This window comes from Syngnathus scovelli, chromosome 1, assembly GCF_024217435.2.
Source record: "Syngnathus scovelli strain Florida chromosome 1, RoL_Ssco_1.2, whole genome shotgun sequence".
Lineage (NCBI taxonomy): Eukaryota > Metazoa > Chordata > Actinopteri > Syngnathiformes > Syngnathidae > Syngnathus > Syngnathus scovelli.
The window spans coordinates 20,954,068-20,972,423 of record NC_090847.1 but is presented as its reverse complement, the minus strand read 5'-3'; the positions used below and the strand labels follow the sequence as shown (position 1 = coordinate 20,972,423).

General features: G+C 41.8%; 1 protein-coding gene across 2 annotated transcripts; it reads left to right on the top strand.

Moving 5' to 3' along the window:
• Positions 1–2,846: 2,846 nt before the first annotated feature.
• glrbb (glycine receptor, beta b) lies at positions 2,847–17,510 on the top strand. 2 transcript variants are annotated; one of them, XM_049738671.2, is made up of 10 exons: positions 2,847–3,216; positions 5,974–6,117; positions 7,873–7,979; positions 8,999–9,066; positions 11,037–11,263; positions 11,624–11,706; positions 11,789–11,929; positions 12,613–12,765; positions 13,861–13,965; positions 14,932–15,069. In XM_049738671.2, the coding sequence occupies exons 2-9, from the start codon at positions 5,993–5,995 to the stop codon at positions 13,932–13,934; spliced, it is 978 nt and encodes a 325-aa protein (XP_049594628.1). In that variant the 5' UTR covers positions 2,847–3,216; positions 5,974–5,992; the 3' UTR covers positions 13,935–13,965; positions 14,932–15,069. The 2 variants fall into 2 exon arrangements, with proteins under 2 accessions (XP_049594628.1, XP_049594560.1); XM_049738603.2 differs by lacking the exon at positions 13,861–13,965 and adding an exon at positions 16,260–17,510 and having other exon boundaries at positions 2,853–3,216; positions 14,932–15,233.
• The last annotated feature ends 846 nt before the right edge of the window (positions 17,511–18,356 follow it).

Here is an 18,356-nt window from a genome sequence, read left to right as displayed (position 1 = left end):
TGAGCCGGGAAGGAGGAGGAGGAAGGAGAAAGGAAGGAGGGAGGGAGGGAGGGAGGGAGGGAGGGAGGGAACTCCCCGGACATGTTAACCATTGCAGTGCTGCACGCAAGCATGGAAGAAAGAGGAGGCAGAACCCACGTGCATATTTTCAGCATAGTGAAAATGACAAAGCCAGATAAATATGAAAGTTGGGTTCAATTTAAAACATTTTAAGTTCAATAGTAGATATTTCCTGTTTGTTTCATAGTTGCAAAAGAAAAATATGTATCCTTATTGACATGAGTTGATTCTCTATCCCATAAATATTTGCCTGATAATGACGTCATGTTGATCTTTCATAGTCCAAATAAATCGTGAATCATCCTATCAACAAGAGCCGCTGCTGGAGGTTCCGATTTCAGACTTCTTGTTTAGGCACATGATTGGAGATGAAATGTAAATGACTGCACAGAAAGACTTATTTTTTAATTTTTATTAAAGGCATCTTGGGCAACACGGTGGTTGACTGGTACTGCCTCGCAGTGTAGAACTCTTGGATCGATTCCAGGCTCTGGCCGTCCTGTGTGGAGTTTGGATGTTTGCCTCGTGCCTGCGTGGGTTTTATCCAGGTACTCCGGTTTTCTCACGCATTCCAAATACATGAATGGGAGGTGAATTAAACACTCTAAATTGTCCTTAGGTGTGATTCTCCTTCTTCTGCTTCTTCTTCTACTAGCGGCTGCTGAGTCCTTTGTCTACAGCACAGGATTACATTCCAGCTGTGCAAAGGCCCACGACCCATGTCAGCACTTCAACATTGTGGAATCCCCCATCGCTCTCCCCACACACATGTAAGCACACACACATGCATTCGTGCAGTGCTTCAGGTTTGGTCTGCTGGACTATTTTGTCTCGTTTGATTGGCGCTTTCACGGTGGTCCGGCTGAGACACATTTGGGCTTTGATGCAAAGACGTATAATAAACACAGTAAATTAGAAACAAGGCCCAACTTTTCTTTTGTTGAAGGGTCATGTACGGTCAGAGAGGGAAGACTTTGATGGGAATGTATACAAGAGGGAGACACGTCCCGTCAAACTAAACATACACATGGCAGCGTTGTCCTCAGAGTAGTGAAATGGCAACCAAGCGGTAGCTGTGTTTATTTTTCATTAAAAAAAAAAAAAAAAATTAAAGATGAAAGAATGTTTAAAAAAAAGTTCTAATTTTGCAGTTACTGAATTTGTTATTAGAAAAAGAAATGATAATGTTGTTGTGCTGCAACCTCAGAGAAAAAAACAAGGAAAAAGCTAAACATTGTAAAGTTAAAAAGTGTCTGGTAACGTGAGTGAGATTGTTGTGTACTGTTGGCATCTTCAGTGTCCTTTTCATTCAATATTGTAAATTAAACCATCAATCATATAACCGTGGATTGCAGTGAAGGTGAACTGCTGATACTTACACCTTCACATAGGAATTCTTAATATCACTAGTGAAAAAAATAACTAAGATTCCATCCTGGTGTGCGCAGTACAAGTCAAGTGAGCAGAATGCAAGAGTGAACAATCAATAATGAAAGGAAGAGATCAGCACATGCAGGTCGATGTCAATTGCCACTGAAACAGTCTGTTGCTCTCGTGAGCATCTGGAAGTACAAAAGACTCAAGTCAGCATCTTGAGTTGTTCTGTACTTGGGTTGAGGGATGCAGGGGGCAGTAAAGTGAAAATATATTGTGGTTGCACGGTATTACTTCAAATGTGTTGTCTGTTTCTAAAAAACATTGTGATTTATTATTGATTGATTTTTTTTATTATTGACCTAGATAATCGTTTATGGTTTGTGTCATATTGTGTTCAAACTTTCAGGGATTCAGAGTTTCTGACTTTCTTCTTCTTTGGTTACAGCAGGAACTCAATTGATTGATGGCGTGATGCTGCTGAGGCCAAGGAGCAAATCAATAGTCATTGCGGCCCTTCTGGCAGCCACTAATTTAAACCATTGGTCTTTAAACATTTAGGGATTAGCGTGCTTTTCCGAGAGTATCCTATTCATTTTTAAAGAACATCTTGAAGGTGACGTGATGGAAAATTAACATTTTTTTGCATATAAAATTGTGAAACAAATGCTCCTTTAAGAGATTGACATGAGAAATCTGATAAAAACAAAATGACTAAAGTCATACGGCCGACGAATGTGATTAATGACTGTGTCCAAGAAATATTGAATGATTATTTTCAAATAGGAGTTAAATAAATATATTATCTAGCTATATCAGTGGGTGTGCAAAATATGGCCAGAGGGTTAAATATGAGTCACTCTATTCTTTAATGAGACCGACTGATCATTTACATTACATGATCAAAAGTCTTGTAATAATTGAAATATTTTTCCTAGAATGTGTAATTTTTCATGATTAAGCTCTTTAGAAGTCTCAAGTGAATTGATTTATTTTAAATGCAATTTGTACAATATCTCTATTTGCATATATGTTTCAAATCCATATTTTCCATGTTAATAATAATAATAGTAATTATTATTATTATTATGTACTGTCGGCAGGTGTCACCTTCAGGGACAATTCGAAACTACAAGTTTTCCTCACAAAACACCCGAGTGACTCTTCCAAACGTGTTTATATGTCAAAGTCCAATGTATATATCAAATCCACATGAACACACCAATGAATACATTATGTATGAGCCAATGAATCTGTTTTCAGCACGGAATCCATGACTAGCTTCCGTGACATGCCTGAAGCAACCGTGGAGTGCGTCCGTGTCTCGCTAAGTGATTCGTCCTCAGCGAGTCCCGTGATCACCTCGCAGCAGCGGGAACGCATGAGGGGGCGGGGCCAGAGGCGCGTTCTCTCTCCGTGGTGCTGATGGGACGCGGTCTTCTGCGCAGCCGGGACTGCGCATGATGCATGACAGATGCGCGCGCGCGAACCATCCGGTGAAGCCTCCATCTTGGTCTTCCTTGACCTGCCCAAATTGAACCACCCCTCTAAAATACCAACAAGAACCAAAACAACACAGCCAAGATGCCGTTTAGGCGCGATGATGTGACTCTCCTTTAAAGACAAGCTTGCTGGAAGAAGGACGCTTTAAAGCCCCCTCGGGGGAAGGAGGATGGAAAGGAGCGGCAGCGGCTGGTCGGGAAGGCGCCGTTAACAACAATTAGCCCCATCAAGCTTTCGCCGGTTGGTCCGGAGGGGAGTTTTTCGTCAAACGTCTGACAGGTGACGAATCCGACTAAATGTCTTGACGTAATGCTCGTAATGTTTACGTTGGTGACGCTTGCTGGCCGCCATTTTAGAGAGGGAGGGGGCGATCCTTGTGTACGTCTTTGCGTGTGTTGGCATCCCACCCCTCTCCACTCTCATCCCTCCCCAACATGGTGGTCGCTCTTTGGTCTCCAATGCAGCAGCCCCCTGTTGCACGTGTGCACTTGTAATGGTGGTTTTTCGTTTGTTTAGTTCTACCCAAGCTGGTCATGACATTAAGTACACTTGCTCAAGCTAATGTAAGAGCCGTGTGACTTGACTGGAAAGGCGCTTGAGAGTTGACCTCCGTCAAGGTCCAAAATGTACACAATATGCTCCTCCAGTACATGGCAGAGTTTTGTCACTGAGAGGTGTGCCTAATATTTTTGTAACTGTGTTAAATGTATGCTTTATTTGGCAGCACTAGCACATGCACCCAAATTATTATTTCTAATTTCCTTTATAAGTAATATAGACCACAAATAATCAATATAAACTTATCATGGTACTCTGTGCTTCTTGTATGTCAAATGGCAATATGAATGGATCTCTTCTTCTATATTTTAATTATATTTATTGGGGATGTTCGATATAAAAAAAATTCAGACCGATACCAGTATGAGTATTCACTGATACCGATAGCAAGCACTGACAAATAGTAATTTTGATACAGAAAAATTCCCCCGATAAAAAATGCCAGATCATTTAAAGTAAGCCCTATATATGTATATCCCAATATAGCACTTTTTCTTAGAATTGCACAAAGTTAGAGGCGATTTGTACTCTACTAATATCTAGTTCCTGATCATAAAACATTCACTAAAAGGGCGGCCGATACAGATACCTTGAGTACGATACCTTGAAATAAGGCTAGTATGGGCACTGATAATGGTATCGTTACTCGCCTTTTCGCTAATATCGTTTATTTATATTGATTTTAATGAGGCAATATTTTTGATTACTTTAAAAAACTATTATGTTTGATCATGTTCAATCTTACGTATGGCACTAAAAAAGTGACATTGCGCATCCTTAATTGAACATTTTGATCTGACGGTCGACACGGATGTGCAATACTGAATCGGAAAGGTTTTTTTTTGCCAATGGTGTATAATGTAGTCACTGCATTGCATCAAAATTTGATGATCATTTTAAGGATTTGTCATAAAAAATAGGGCGCAAGGGCCCATTTGCTGGCAGCTTTAATATTATTTGGTTTTGGTGAACAGTCTTGGAGTCATAGTAGGATTTACAAAACAATTAAACAGGAAGTCTGCCTTTTGGTTGAATTCAAGGGCTCATATTTTGGAAAATTCCTACAAACAAATTCATCCAAATAATCCCCAGTAAATGGCAACTATACTGAACAGATGGGAGTGCAAGTGTCCATTAACTATTAATGTTTGCAGTAGCTCTTTTCCCCAATGTGGTGATATGTTATTGACCTTGAAGTCTTTATACAGCTCATACGTGTCTGTCTGTCACTCTGTGTGACCCAGTCAGCTCTATAAACACTGACGGGATCAAACAGAACGAGGGCGGTCTTGTTCATTGGTCGCAGAGAGACGACTTCAGCTAGAGGCAAAGTCACTTGTGAAAGATTTCGGCTTGGCTTGAAGGCATGTCCAGCGACGTTTGAATGATTTGTCAACAGTGTTTTTCTTTCTATGAAGTGCACTCTATTACCGGCATTGGCTGATATTGACAACAAAGCAATCATTGTTTCCTAATTGAAAGCCTGAATAGAACACTGCCTTTTATTGAGTTTATCTGGGAAATGATCAATTAGTCAATATTTGGGCTGCTACATCTTTATTAATAATACTGTCTCCTTTAATTCTATGAACTTTGAGAGCTTACCTTAAACATAACGCACTCTAATATTATTTTTTTGAGTTAAACATCAGGTCAGCATTGAAAATCAGTTCTTGATGTTTTAACTGGATAAATGAAGGTTGGATAAATAAAGGTTGAATAACATTTTAACGTTCACCTGTAACTTTTCTAGCAGTCTTGCCACACATTTCACTTGAATGTAGCTCATAATATGAGGCATTTCAGTCATTAGGTGTCTCAGTGGGGAACATGTGAAAGGAATGCATATATGAAAGATGAACAAGAATCATGTCACCTCTCTGCGGTACCTGCAACATAAGTAAAAAGGAACAGATGCTAATAAGCTAATAAGGAAAACTACCTAACGAGCCAAGGAAACCATTCTGCTACAGATTTACCACGTTTCACCTCAATGGAGGTCAGTACTAGAAAGACAGCTCCAACTCCTGTCCTAATTAATGAAACGGCAATGACCTAGCTGAGGAGCGGCAGAATTAAAAGGTGTTGAGCTGGGCAATGGCCACGACGTGCACTTATGAATATAATGATGAACGAGCAGCAAGGAGGTTGTGAAAAAGGTCCAGGCCAAGAGAGTCCGTCTGGAGTGGAGACAGTAAACTGTGATACTTAATGCGCGGGATGCAAGTTTGGCTGCGACATCACGATAATGTATGGCGACTACATCACACGGTTGATTTATGACTCCCATTGCTGCATACATCAACTAGCCCTTAATAGATATGCTGTGTTTGTCATCTCTAGCTTGGGGCCCAAGGTTGGCTGTGTGGATGTGGAGATCATATCACTGTTTGATTTGTCCTCCATCTTGACGGCTCAACCGGAGCAGTCTCAAGATGGTTTTAAAAGGGCCTAATTTGTATTTTTGTACCCGGTCAGGCTCCACTCGACACGCAAGATGGGTGTCCAGAAGAAGCTGATGGTCTTCCTTCTGGTGTTGTGCGTTTGCCTCCAAGGAGTGTCTACCAAAGAGAAGGGAACCAAGAAGGGCAAGAAGAAAGGGAAGCAGGTTTACTGCCCGTCGTAAGTACAGCAAGCAAACACACGAGCAAAACAAAACTTAGAACTTGCTGCATCTATAAGTTGGATTAATTTTTTTTGTTTTACTCTACAAGTTCTAACAAATTGTGGTCAGGGGTCTATTTGACTTAACTGCAGACGGTGGAAGGGGGTGATCTAGTGACCAGTAAATGTAGAAAAAATAAATAAAATGACCACAGTAATAATCGCTGTTTATGATGCATAAATTCACCCATTTAAGATTTTTTCCTTTGGCACCCATCCCCAGTTATTCGCTAAATAAAAATACTCACCTTGTCGCAGTTTTTCGCTTTTTCTGAACCATCCCAAGATGCCACAAGATGGCGTCTTATAGGAATTCTGCGCATTGGTGTCAAGGAAGGGAACTGAAGTGACATTTCAACTGAGAGACGAGCTTTGTATGCCAGGGAGGATCTGAGTTGGAAGCATAAAAATTTTGAGAAAGTCTTACAGTCCATTTCAGAAAGAAAAAGAAAAACAATTTGTCATGCATTTATTTTTCAGTGCAAAACGAGTTTGAAATGATAAAAAAAAAAAAAAAAAGCTCACACAGCGTGACGTGACTTGCTATTTTCCATGAAGTAAAAGTTGTCTCCCAAAGAGCCTGGCAATGACGTGTTGGAAGAATGAATGGAAGAATCTGACATCTTTTGTTTGACCAACTAAAGCAGCCAATGGCTCATTAATTTTCCAACAGGCCCCGTGGATTATATAGATGTGTCTGCCATAAGTATACTGTGTATACGGTATATCGAAAAGCTGCCTTAAATGGTAACAAATGTAGTGTAAGCTTCTTCACGTCTTTTGTGGAGCCACTTGGTTCCACTTTAGCTGCAGTGCTTGTTATATGAGTGAGGCTGGGGGGGGGGGGGGGGGGGGGGTTATCGAAGGGGAATTATGTGTTTTACTTTGATCATGGCAACAACACACACACAGTGCGCAACATTCCTGCAGAGCGCTCACACCGATTTTGTGTGCGGGATAACGTTTATATAATGACATGTAAAGTGCTCGGAGAAGGGGGGGTGCGAGGATTCTTGGCAGGAGCTTTCATTGCCACCCACGGGGGGGGGAAGCTTTCTCTTCTCTGCTCCCCTGCCAGACCTGCTTCTGCTGCCTCTCCGCCTCCGCCATCCAAACATCCCAAACATCCGCACCCTCTTTATATGTTGCTGCAGCGGCTAGCTTCAAAAGAAAAAGAGGATTTTTTGGGGGGGACGTGTAGATTCTTGATAAGCACGGATCAGAACATCAATCAGATCAAGTGACTCAGAAAGTGGTTATTCGATTCCACATACTAATTTGTCATCTGCTTTCACATCAGATACACATGACAAAATCTCTTGAAGAAGATGTATTGAATTGTATCTTTTCAAATACTAATGTTGCAAGAAGGCGAGTGGCCATTAAGACAGTAGAAGCCTGGATTTTATTTTTATATTATACTATTATATTTTTATTGTATTTTTCTATTTGTACTGTATATAGGACATTCTAAATATATAGACGTAGTTTAATTTAGACACGGTTAGTCAGATTTTATTTATGTTATCCAGATATTCTCTAGCGGAGGACAGATCATGTTTGTTGATGTCCGTTCCCATTGTTTGGGTGGTCGCCTTTCAGCCAGACGCTAATGGAATCCACCACTGGTACTCCCTCCTGAAGGTCTAATTGAATCAGAGTGGAGAGCTGGAATGTGACGGCCCTATTCTCTCTTGGTTTTCTTTTTTGCAGGCAACTGTCATCCGAGGATCTGGCCCGCGTGCCTGCCAATTCCACCAGTAACATCTTGAACAGGTTACTGATCAGCTACGATCCCAGAATACGGCCCAACTTCAAAGGTAAGTCCGAATGCCTCTTCATCTCCGCCATCTGTCTGTCTGGCTTTTACGAAGGCCGCCAGATTGCCGGTGTCATGCTAATTTCACAACAGCTCCTCGGAACGTCTTCCTCTGGATTCATTTTCACTCCAAGCGCGTGTTCACGAGTGCTCTTCAGCTCGTACGTGATGGAGTGAAAATGAATTTTTCAAGATGGTCAGCGCCACATTTTCAGATCAGACTCTCCTTGTTATAGCTCATTACATCTTTATTTTGCAAATCTTTCTCGAATTGCTTTTTGTAACATTATTATTATTTTTATCGACATCAATGTCTTTCTTGTACTGCCCTCGGGTGGCCAGGGCGTGCACACCATAAGGAGTGCCCCAATAGTCATTCAGTCAAAGCAAATGTGGCAAAAACACTTTAATTTCTTCACTGTATGCATTTACAGTTTTACAAAGTGCCGTTATTCATATTTTAAAAAAATCTAGCTCTAAAATTCACCAGTTTAATGTCCCATGGCGATTTTGATTTCACAATGGGTACATATATTACCTTCTTTCCTTGTCATCTTTGGATCTATCATTGTAAAGCCAAGTCCTTGGCAAAATTGGTGGTGCAAGGTCTCCATTGAGGGGTGAAGCCAATTAATTTTCAAAATAATTTGTCATAAAAACTTTTCACAGTGTGCGGTCCGATGAACTTTTCACCTCCAGCCACAAACGTCCCAGAAAAACTAGCAAGTGTTTGACTAATGTCCTCAACGGTCATCTTCGGGTCAATCCTCTGATACTCTCTGTCCTTGACAAGACTTGTCGGCGGGCCCATGCTTCTGCCAACCTAATCCGCGAGCAAAACATCTGCTCTCCATTCCAGAGTCATCCATTAGCAGCGTGTCATGATCCCTCAAAAAACTGTGCATTCCTTTGACCGATGCTTATAAAACATCTTGCTTTGATCAGGATTTCAAGCTACTAGAACATATCTAAAAGCAAACCACATGACCTGACTGATGCCATCTTTTGTTTCAAACGCAGGAATACCCGTGGAAGACCGAGTGAACATTTTCATCAACAGCTTCGGCTCCATCCAAGAGACGACCATGGTGAGCATTCATCTTGTCGAGCCATATTTCACTCAGTCGGGCCTGAAAAGTGCTTTATTGCGGGCAAGTGTGAGGGCAAATTCCCACGCCCTTGCTCAATGGATGGCTTCATTTCTGATAAAGGAAGCACACTTTGAATGCTAATGAAGAGATGGGACTCAAGGACAGTGCGTCAGGAAACAATAGCTGCAAAAAGGTCTTACAGTAGACATACGTATGTTTGCCTACTCACAAAAATCAATTGTATTGAACTTTTGGGGTGAACCTGAAATGCACTAAAAGTTAACCTTTCAAGGAAAAGTAACTTGACCTCAAACTGGACCATTTGCAGATCCAACACCTGCTGTGAATTTTGCTCTTCAGCAGCAAGTTCTCAATCTGCAAGACCAACAAATATCAATTTAAAAAGGTTTCGTTACCATGATGACACAGTGATTTTGCAGAAATTCCTTACACATGGACAGACCTCTACCTTCAAAAGATAGGAAAATAGATTTAACACCCAAAAGAGTCTGATGAAACCCTCAAAATATGAGCTTTCCATCCTCCCCTTGTTTCCCTCCGTTTGGTCTGCAATGTCACGACAACCCTCTTCCCATTCTTCACACCCCCCATGCTGCCGTTTGCACATCTATTTTTTGCTCCGAGGATGACTAATTCCACGCTGTGGCAGTTGTTTTTCTTTTACACCGCCTCAATTTAGCGATTTGCTGGCCGTGTTAAATCCCTCCAGAAGGGAAGCTTGACTCCGAGCCAAAGAAAAGATTGAGTTCCATGGCTTGCTCTTTTGTACAAAGGCGAAAGGTGTGTCAGAGCAGCCCCTGAGTGGACCTGAAGAAATGACAGCATGTCTTTGAAATCTCTCGAAAGGAGAAACATACTTACAGTTTTGGCACACCGACTCAATTCTTTGAAGAGGTTTCATGTAACAGCCTAACATGAAACAAAGTATTCTTTATTCCTCTGTTTTATCTCAAAAAAAAAAAAAACTGAAATGACACCACTTACAACAAAGACCTGACAAGCCAAAGAAGAAAACAGACAAATTGTGGCGATGAGAGATAGCTGGGCAGGGGATGCAAGAGTATGTGGCTGACAGAGCTAAAAAATTGTGAAAGTATTAAAACGAAACACTAAACACACATCGAAGAAAAACAGGACTCCCTGCTCCAAAATCCTTGTGATTGTGCATCCAGCCTGTCAACCTCATCACAAAGCAACAGGTGGCGCAATAGTCACAATACTCCACTTTGGGTTCGCGGGAGGTCGAAACAGCCTAGTGAGGTCCAAAAAGGTCTTGTGTGTTTCGAGCTCTCGTCACTTTCAATCAATTCACAATAAAAGGCCAAACATGAATAGAAAAGCACATCGTCACCCTCTTTGTATGCATGTGTGTGTGTGTGTGTTTGTGTGTGTGTGTTCCCCTGGTAGTAGCATTGGCCCGCAGCAGGAAGGACAGAACCGAGGTCCAGCTTGTTAGGGGTTATGTGTGTGCATGTGAAGAGGCCGTCTGGTGTGCAGCTGCGGGGCTTCTATGAAGTCAGCAATGTGTGTGTGAGTGTGTGTGTTTGTGCAGGGTTGACTTCACAAGACAAATAATCTAAGTACGTACGTATGCACATTTAGGCAATTTTTGCCACGGTGGTCACGTGATGCGATCAAAGCTCGGCAGCAGGTGAACATAGTTTGAAACTCATGCATCCACGAGGCCTTCGACTAAGGGCGTTTTTAATTAGCCTTTACCGATTCAACTGAAATACTCTCAACTAATACGATGTCTCTCCTTGACAGTTTTTTATTCATTCCGCCACTTTGCACAATCGAACTAAACGCAACAGCTAACAGTCAATCGCAATTAATAAACTCCAATGTCAATGTTCTGTAATGATTGCAATTGCTCCTCATGTCAGTTAGGACGTGGCCATATTGCCCAGTAGAGATAACCAGAAGATGCATGCAATTATCCACAGGACTACCGAATCAACATCTTCCTACGGCAGCGCTGGAACGATCCGCGGCTCAAACTGCCGCAGGACTTCAAGTCCGACTCGCTGACCGTGGATCCCAAGATGTTCAAATGCCTCTGGAAGCCAGACCTGTTCTTTGCCAACGAGAAGAGCGCCAACTTCCACGATGTCACGCAGGAGAACATTCTCCTCTTCATCTTCCGCAACGGTGACGTGCTCATCAGTATGAGGTATTTCAATTTTAATAGTTATAGGAATGGAATCGCATGTTTTACTGATCAGTGTGAACTTGGCTAAGTACTTCTTTCATAACAGAAATTTTTTATGACGATTTTTCTACTAAATCTGTTTGTCCAGTGAGTCAACTTGACTGTGTGGTAGTGCACAATTATCCTTGCAACATCTAAAAGTAAAGCAATAAGGTAGTTGGATAATTTCCCCCAGGCGTCTGTAGACAGGTTGTAATCATGTGCGGCTGTAATTTCATAGTTTGTTGATCTAGAAGATGCTCGCTCTTAATCTCTCACAAATGAGTCCCCTGCTTAGGCGCAAATGAGATGGCATTAAAAATGTCTCCCTCCAACCCGCAGGTTGTCCGTCACGCTGTCTTGTCCGCTAGACCTGACGTTGTTCCCCATGGACACTCAAAGGTGTAAAATGCAACTGGAAAGCTGTGAGTCCCACACAACAACAACCAAAAAAAAAAAGCAAGGAACATTTAAAGCCACACACACCTACATTTTTTGTCATTTCAGTCGGCTACACCACGGACGACCTGCAGTTCATGTGGCAGACGGGGGACCCCGTGCAGATGGACGCCATCGCCCTACCCCAGTTTGACATCCGACAGGAAGACATAGACTACGGCAACTGCACCAAGTTTTACTCGGGGACAGGTACCGCTGTTATGTTGTCATTGCAGTGGAGGCAGGTTACCACGGCAACAAGGCCAGACACAGAGATTGCCTCTGTGTGTTTGAGACAGGCTGGGAGGGAGCACAAGGCTGATTTGAGATTCATGTTACATCAAACATCCCTTTGAACACTTCAGACAACATGATAAAGGCCAGACGTGGAGGCGCCTTAGTATGTAGGTACACTGAATTCATAGTCCAAAGAATGGAGAGTGTACACGCGTACATGCGTTATTCCAAGGTCTCTAGTTCACTCTAATTCTAGCAAAGAATGAGTCAAAAATGTTCTATTTGAGTCAAGTATTAGGATTGAGCCTCCCTCATTTATCAAATATATAATTAACGGTGGTAGTTTTCTTATAGCTAAGTGAGATTAAATGTATAATTTTTTAAATGAACTCATTAAATTAACTTGTTAATGTCTTGGCAATAATGATAACGTTTCAAAGGAATGAGCCAAGAGTGAGGCAGCAGCAGCAGCACTGGATATAAAATCAAAAATGACACATGTTGAAGAAAAAAGTGCACTGTAATTGATCAAAATGCAAAAAAAAAAAAAGTTAAAGTCCTGACTCCAACGGTAATGATACTATTGATAGTCAATCAAGGAGCGTTCTCAATTTTTTTACAGTGATACCTAAAAATGCTGGTTTGTGATCCGGCAGGCTACTACACGTGCGTGGAGGTCATCTTCACCCTGCGACGACAGGTGGGCTTCTACATGATGGGCGTCTACGCACCCACGCTACTCATCGTGGTGCTCTCCTGGCTGTCCTTCTGGATCAACCCCGACGCCAGCGCTGCCAGAGTTCCGTTGGGTAAGGAGGCTCTTTTCCCAGGTCGCTGACAACATATGAATAAGTATCCCAGCGGGAACAGTCAAAGGTTGTCAAAAATGCAACATTTGCGCAAATAAGGTGTGAAAGCCCACTGTGTACTAAATAGAAAGAAGTCTTGTGGGGTAGGGTGGGGTGTTTTGGCGGATCACTGAGTTCTCTTATACCTGATGTCGCACCATCAATCACCTCGACACCATGAAGGACTTTATCTAGCAGGCATGCATGCATGCACGCGCCTCCGGATGCCATTGATCAATACGTAACAGATGTGCTTGACAGATGGGATTGAAGTCCTTCACAAAGCAAAGCAGGCCAAGGACTACATACACACTTTCAGGGGCAGGTGAATTCTTGAAAAGATAACAGCAACTCGAGCGCAACATTGTCTTGTTGACGATAAGACGGCTTCCAAAAACAACAGTAAAACTAAAGCAAAACGAAACACAAGCAACGAATATGGGGAAATGCAGTGTACTGAGGCACATCAGGTGTCAGACTACCGCAATACACCACCAATTACTGCCAAGGAGGACTTACTTGATTTTGCCTTAAGTATCGGTGGCTGGTATCGACAGCGTCCACGAGTAACTGATACCTAAGGTATTTAGACTAGTATCGGCCCGATACCGATACCTTGTAGCATTCCTAATTTCAAACAGAGGTTGTGAGCAAAGATTAAGTTGTCAAGTTTAGGTTAAGGTTTCAAGCCAGTGTAAGGGTTTCAAATCTAGTTTCCAAGTCAGGCTTAGGATTTTAAAGAACAAGTTCAAGCCTGAGGTAAGATTTTAAACAAGGGTTTCTCCACAGAAGTACGGTTTGAAATTTTGGTTTCAAGCCATAATTAATATTTCAAAGTAAGGTTGTCATCAAACGTGCGGGTTAGTGTTTCAAATCAAGGTTCCACAGGTGAAGGTTCAAAGTAGGGTTTTGAGCCTGAGTTCAAACCACATTTGAACCCAGGGATTGGGGTTGAAATGACATTTTCAACCTATTTCAAAGTAAGGCTTTCATCACAGGCGTGTATGTAGTAGTGCATGACTTGCATTGTCATGATGTCCTCCATCCTACCTCCAGTCGTCCATCATCACCTCCCTCATGTCATCATCACCTCCACTCCGCATGGACGCGTCCTCTTCGCTCCTCTCTAAATGGGATCACTGCAGGTCACTCAACACTCAGGTGTGTGCTGCCACTCTCATTTTGTTCCGCGTGCTGTGTGTGTGTGTCTGTGTGTGGGAGGGGTTGTGTATGTGTGTCCAAAGTTGTACTTGGGCACTAAGGGAATGTAGCCACCTGCTTTAAGCACATGGAAACGAAGCTGCCGTGTGATTAAAACAAGCCTCTATAATGGGTGGGGGGGCTCACTGTATGTATTTATTAGAGTCCCAGCAGTAACATTCTGTTAATAGAAGGGGAGTGACTCTGGTTAATGGGGGTTAAAATGCAAACCTATGCTGCAATCTGGTTGGCTACACCCAACAAAGACATTAGCAGGTTATTTGAGGCCGTCCAAGTAGAGGAACAATCACAAGTGTATGCTCACACAAACCATGAATGCTGCTCACACAACTTTGGCCGCATGACGTTCACAATGCATAAAAATCAGATTTGTATCACATTGCTCGGATGGTTGATACAACTGTATGATAGGATTGCAAACTAGGCTAAGGATTTTAAATTTGGATTTGAAGCCAAGGTTAAGATTTCAAGTCAGTGTTTCAAATTATTGGTTGACACAAGGCTTTGGATTTCAATTCTGGGTTTGAAGCTGGTGTTTGGGGTTCACATTAGGGCTACAAGCCAATTTATAGTTTTTCCAAGTTACTTAAACGAGGGTTCTGAATAGGGTTTATGTTGATGGATTCAAGTTAGGGCTTCAAATTATGAGTTCAAGTCTGAAAGTTTCTTGCATGTGGTTTCAAAACAGGCTTTGCGTTTCAAATGAGGGTTTAAAGACAAGGTTATGATTTCAAACCAGGGTACTGGTAAATATTTCAGATGAGTGTTTAAATCTAGATTGGGGTTTTAAATTCGTGTTTCAACTGGTCTAGTTAGGTTTAAGTAACTATCGTTTTCAAGTTAAGTTTATAAAGCAAAAGTTACCATCCAAGCGTGACGTCCTCCATGTTGTTTTCCCACCTGTAGGCATCCTGTCAGTGCTGTCACTGTCTTCCGAGTGCACATCACTGGCTTCGGAGCTCCCCAAGGTGTCATACGTGAAGGCCATCGACGTCTGGCTGATCGCCTGCCTGCTCTTCGGCTTCGCCTCATTGGTGGAGTACGCCGTGGTGCAGGTCATGCTCAACAGCCCTAAGCGCATTGAGGCCGAAAAGGCCAGGATCGCGTCCAAGGAGAAGGCGGCGGGAAAGGGCGCTGCCAACGCCGCCGCCAGGAACAACACCGTCAATGGAACCGGGGGGACGCCGCTCCATGTCAGCACCTTGCATGTCAGTACATCACGCTATCACCTGCTCGAATGAGTTGTTATATTTCACGTTCACGCAAGTAAAATCTAAAACAGGCGAGAGCCCAACAGCTAAATGTCTGCCAAGCCAAACAGTCAAGAATTAGATTCAGGTCATTCTAAGCAAAGGTTAGGTTCTCCAATCAGGCTTTCAGCTAGGTTTTTGTGTTTTAAGCCTAAACTTTCTAGCCAGGTTTAGGGTCAAAAGCTCGGGTTCCAAATTTGATTCGTACAGGTATGGGCTTCAAGTTTAGGGTTTCAAATTAAGCTTTGTAATGACAATTGCAAACCAGGTTAGGAGCTTCACAAAGTAGTGGCATTAAGGCTTCAAAGCTGCATTTAAAGCTAGGGTAAGGGTTCCAAGCAAAGCTTCTACGTTAGAATGAGGATTCGTTACAAGAGGCTCAGATGTAATCTAAATGCAAAACAGTCAAATGTAATGGATTAGAAAATCTGTGCAGTCTGTGTGACTGAAGTGTGACACGTGCTTGTCATTTATCCATCCAATTGTGCGCTAATGGAAACGAATACTAGTCCACCTCAGTCTTCTTCGAGGAGAATTACACCATTTCCATTGTGCTTTAATGAGCGACGCTTGTCGGAAGCAAATCAACATAATGAAGCTCAAATGAGTTTAATGTCTTCCACTGATTACATGCTGTTCACCAGGCAGGCCTTGAGAGAGGTCCGCATCCTGATGGTGGTGAAAATACCAAGAACAAAAATGGCCAATTCCATTGGATACAATGTCACTGGCATTAGTGTACATAGATGGAGTTCCCCAAAGGTCTACCCTCTGCCCAGTGTCAATTGCTCCATTTAGACATTTTTCACAAATTCAATAGATAATATCAGATTTTTTTTTACCCCCAAATACTACCTATGCGATTTAAAAATGGTGATCCACTATATTGCAATTGCCGATTTGAATTTGATGAATTGTTCAGGCCTAATTTATAAAAGTAGTTTTCAGTAGCTCATGTGTTAACAGACATTGACATGGTTGCAGGTGGCGGAGACACGCTGCAAGAAAGTGTGCACCTCCAAGTCGGACCTGCGCACCAACGACTTCAGCATCGTGGGCTCGCTCCCGCGGGACTTTGAGCTGTCGAACTTTGACTGCTACGGCAAGCCCATCGACACGGCCGCTGGTGGCAAATCACAGGCCAAGAACAACAAGAAACCCCCTCCCCCCAAGCCTGTCATTCCGTCGGCCGCCAAGCGGGTGGACCTGTACGCCCGGGCCCTCTTCCCCTTCTCTTTCCTCTTCTTCAACGTCATCTACTGGTCCTGTTACTTGTGATCGCCGACACCCCGGTCCTGACCTCCCACCCATGCCCCCCAAAAAACAAAACAAACAAAAAAAAACGGTGCTTCCTTCCATCAAAAGCGTGTTAATCCCACTCGTACAAAACTAAAACTATATAATCTATTTATCTTATCTAAATGTTATTTATCATCACTACTGATGATTTAGTCAACAGCTTTGCCAAATGCACACTTCTATAAAAAAATAGTTTTTATCAGGGGTGGGCAAAGTGTGGCCAGTAATCTCGGCCGCCTTTTATTTACAGTGCATCTGGAAAATATTAATAACACTTCACATTTTTAGTAACGACCAAAACTCAGCAAAAAAAAATTTCCATGCCCAAAATTTTACTCTCAATTCATATTGTCATATTTAACATCTAAGTTATTAGATTCACTTTTTTAAATTGGTGCATTGAGTTGTTGAAAAGTGTATTTAAATTACATGTGTTTATTAATTATAATTTAGTTTCAATTTTACGTATTTTCCCCACATATATGAAATTGTTCTTTTCTTTTCCTCTCATCTGGGACAGTGTCTGTAAATGAAAATGAAATGTGCAAATTGGGGAAAAAAGTTTGCCCACCCCTGGCTTACAGTATATATAAATATATGTTTATATATATTTATATACATATATAATATATATAACATGTACATAGCTTCTATTTATCATGAGCTTATTTTGTTTCTCAAGCAGAACGTTCCGTTGTTACGTTGCATGTTTTTTAAAAGCCGGGAAACGCATGCATGTGTGAACATATAAGTAGAATATCAAAGTAGGCATTTTAAATGACTTTTCTCGGGTGGGGGTTTCCCTAATATTTTTGCTCTTGAGTGACAGGCCCCACTGCCACCCCTCCACTGTGATGTTTTCCACCTGTGTATGCGGGTTGCAAGCAAAAGCTTAATAAAAAGACAACTTTTCACGTAACGTGATGCACACCGAAAGCTGTCGGGATGATTATCATTGATATCACCCCGAAAATGAAGTTTTAAGTGTCTGTCACTGAACTAATGTTCCTTTCCATTACCAAAAAACAACAAAAAAAAGAATAATCATCAGGTAATTATTTTTTGTAAATGTGATCTTTAATTGGTTGAAACAGTCTGGGAATGTACTAAACTTCTATTTCAGTACCAGTGTTCTTTCAAGTTGAATTTTCCTTTAGAGAAAATGTGGACTGTGCTCGAATACAGTGGATCTTCATCGTAAAAGGTGATTTCACTATACGGCTAGTTTCAATTTTGGAAATTTAAAATTGTCCCCTTTCTTTCCTGGCAAACGCTTTTCCTCATCTGTCATTCACACTAACATTTATTGATTGTCAGTATTTAATGAAATAAGGTGGAGGCCAAGCTGGAACTGTGGTGAAGATGCTGGCAATTTCAGTGATGGGTTGCCATGTCATTTGCTGATCGACCAATGACGTCATTGATAGGATGCACAAAGTAAGACATTGAAACAAACAAAATCTCGTTCACTCCAATTATGTTCTTTGCTGCCATGGTTAATAATCCAAGGTTTCTCAGCATGTACAGTTTTTTTTTTTTCTCCGTGTGTTTTTAAATCTTTTTTTGAGGGGGTGTTGGGGGTGTTTTTGTTTATTGATATTCATCAAAGTTTTGGGAGAATTTTAATCATTTATTTTGCCAACACATTTGATTGGGCATCACTTTTATTTGGGGCGGGGCCAGTCCTAATGCCCTGCAAATAGCAGGTGTCGACTATACAGCAAATAAGGTCTTAAAATAGACAGGTCTATTTTCTGATAAGCGATTGATTGTCTTTTCTTT

What these genes read in the sequence shown, in the direction of transcription:
- glrbb (XM_049738603.2), top strand. Translation starts at nt 5,993, where the DNA reads ATGGGTGTCCAGAAGAAGCTGATGGTCTTCCTTCTGGTGTTGTGCGTT. An exon ending in AAGCAGGTTTACTGCCCGTC is followed by an intron (nt 6,118 to 7,872) that starts GTAAGTACAGCA and finishes TCTTTTTTGCAG; the next exon opens with GCAACTGTCATCCGAGGATC. An exon ending in TCCATGTCAGCACCTTGCAT is followed by an intron (nt 15,234 to 16,259) that starts GTCAGTACATCA and finishes ACATGGTTGCAG; the next exon opens with GTGGCGGAGACACGCTGCAA.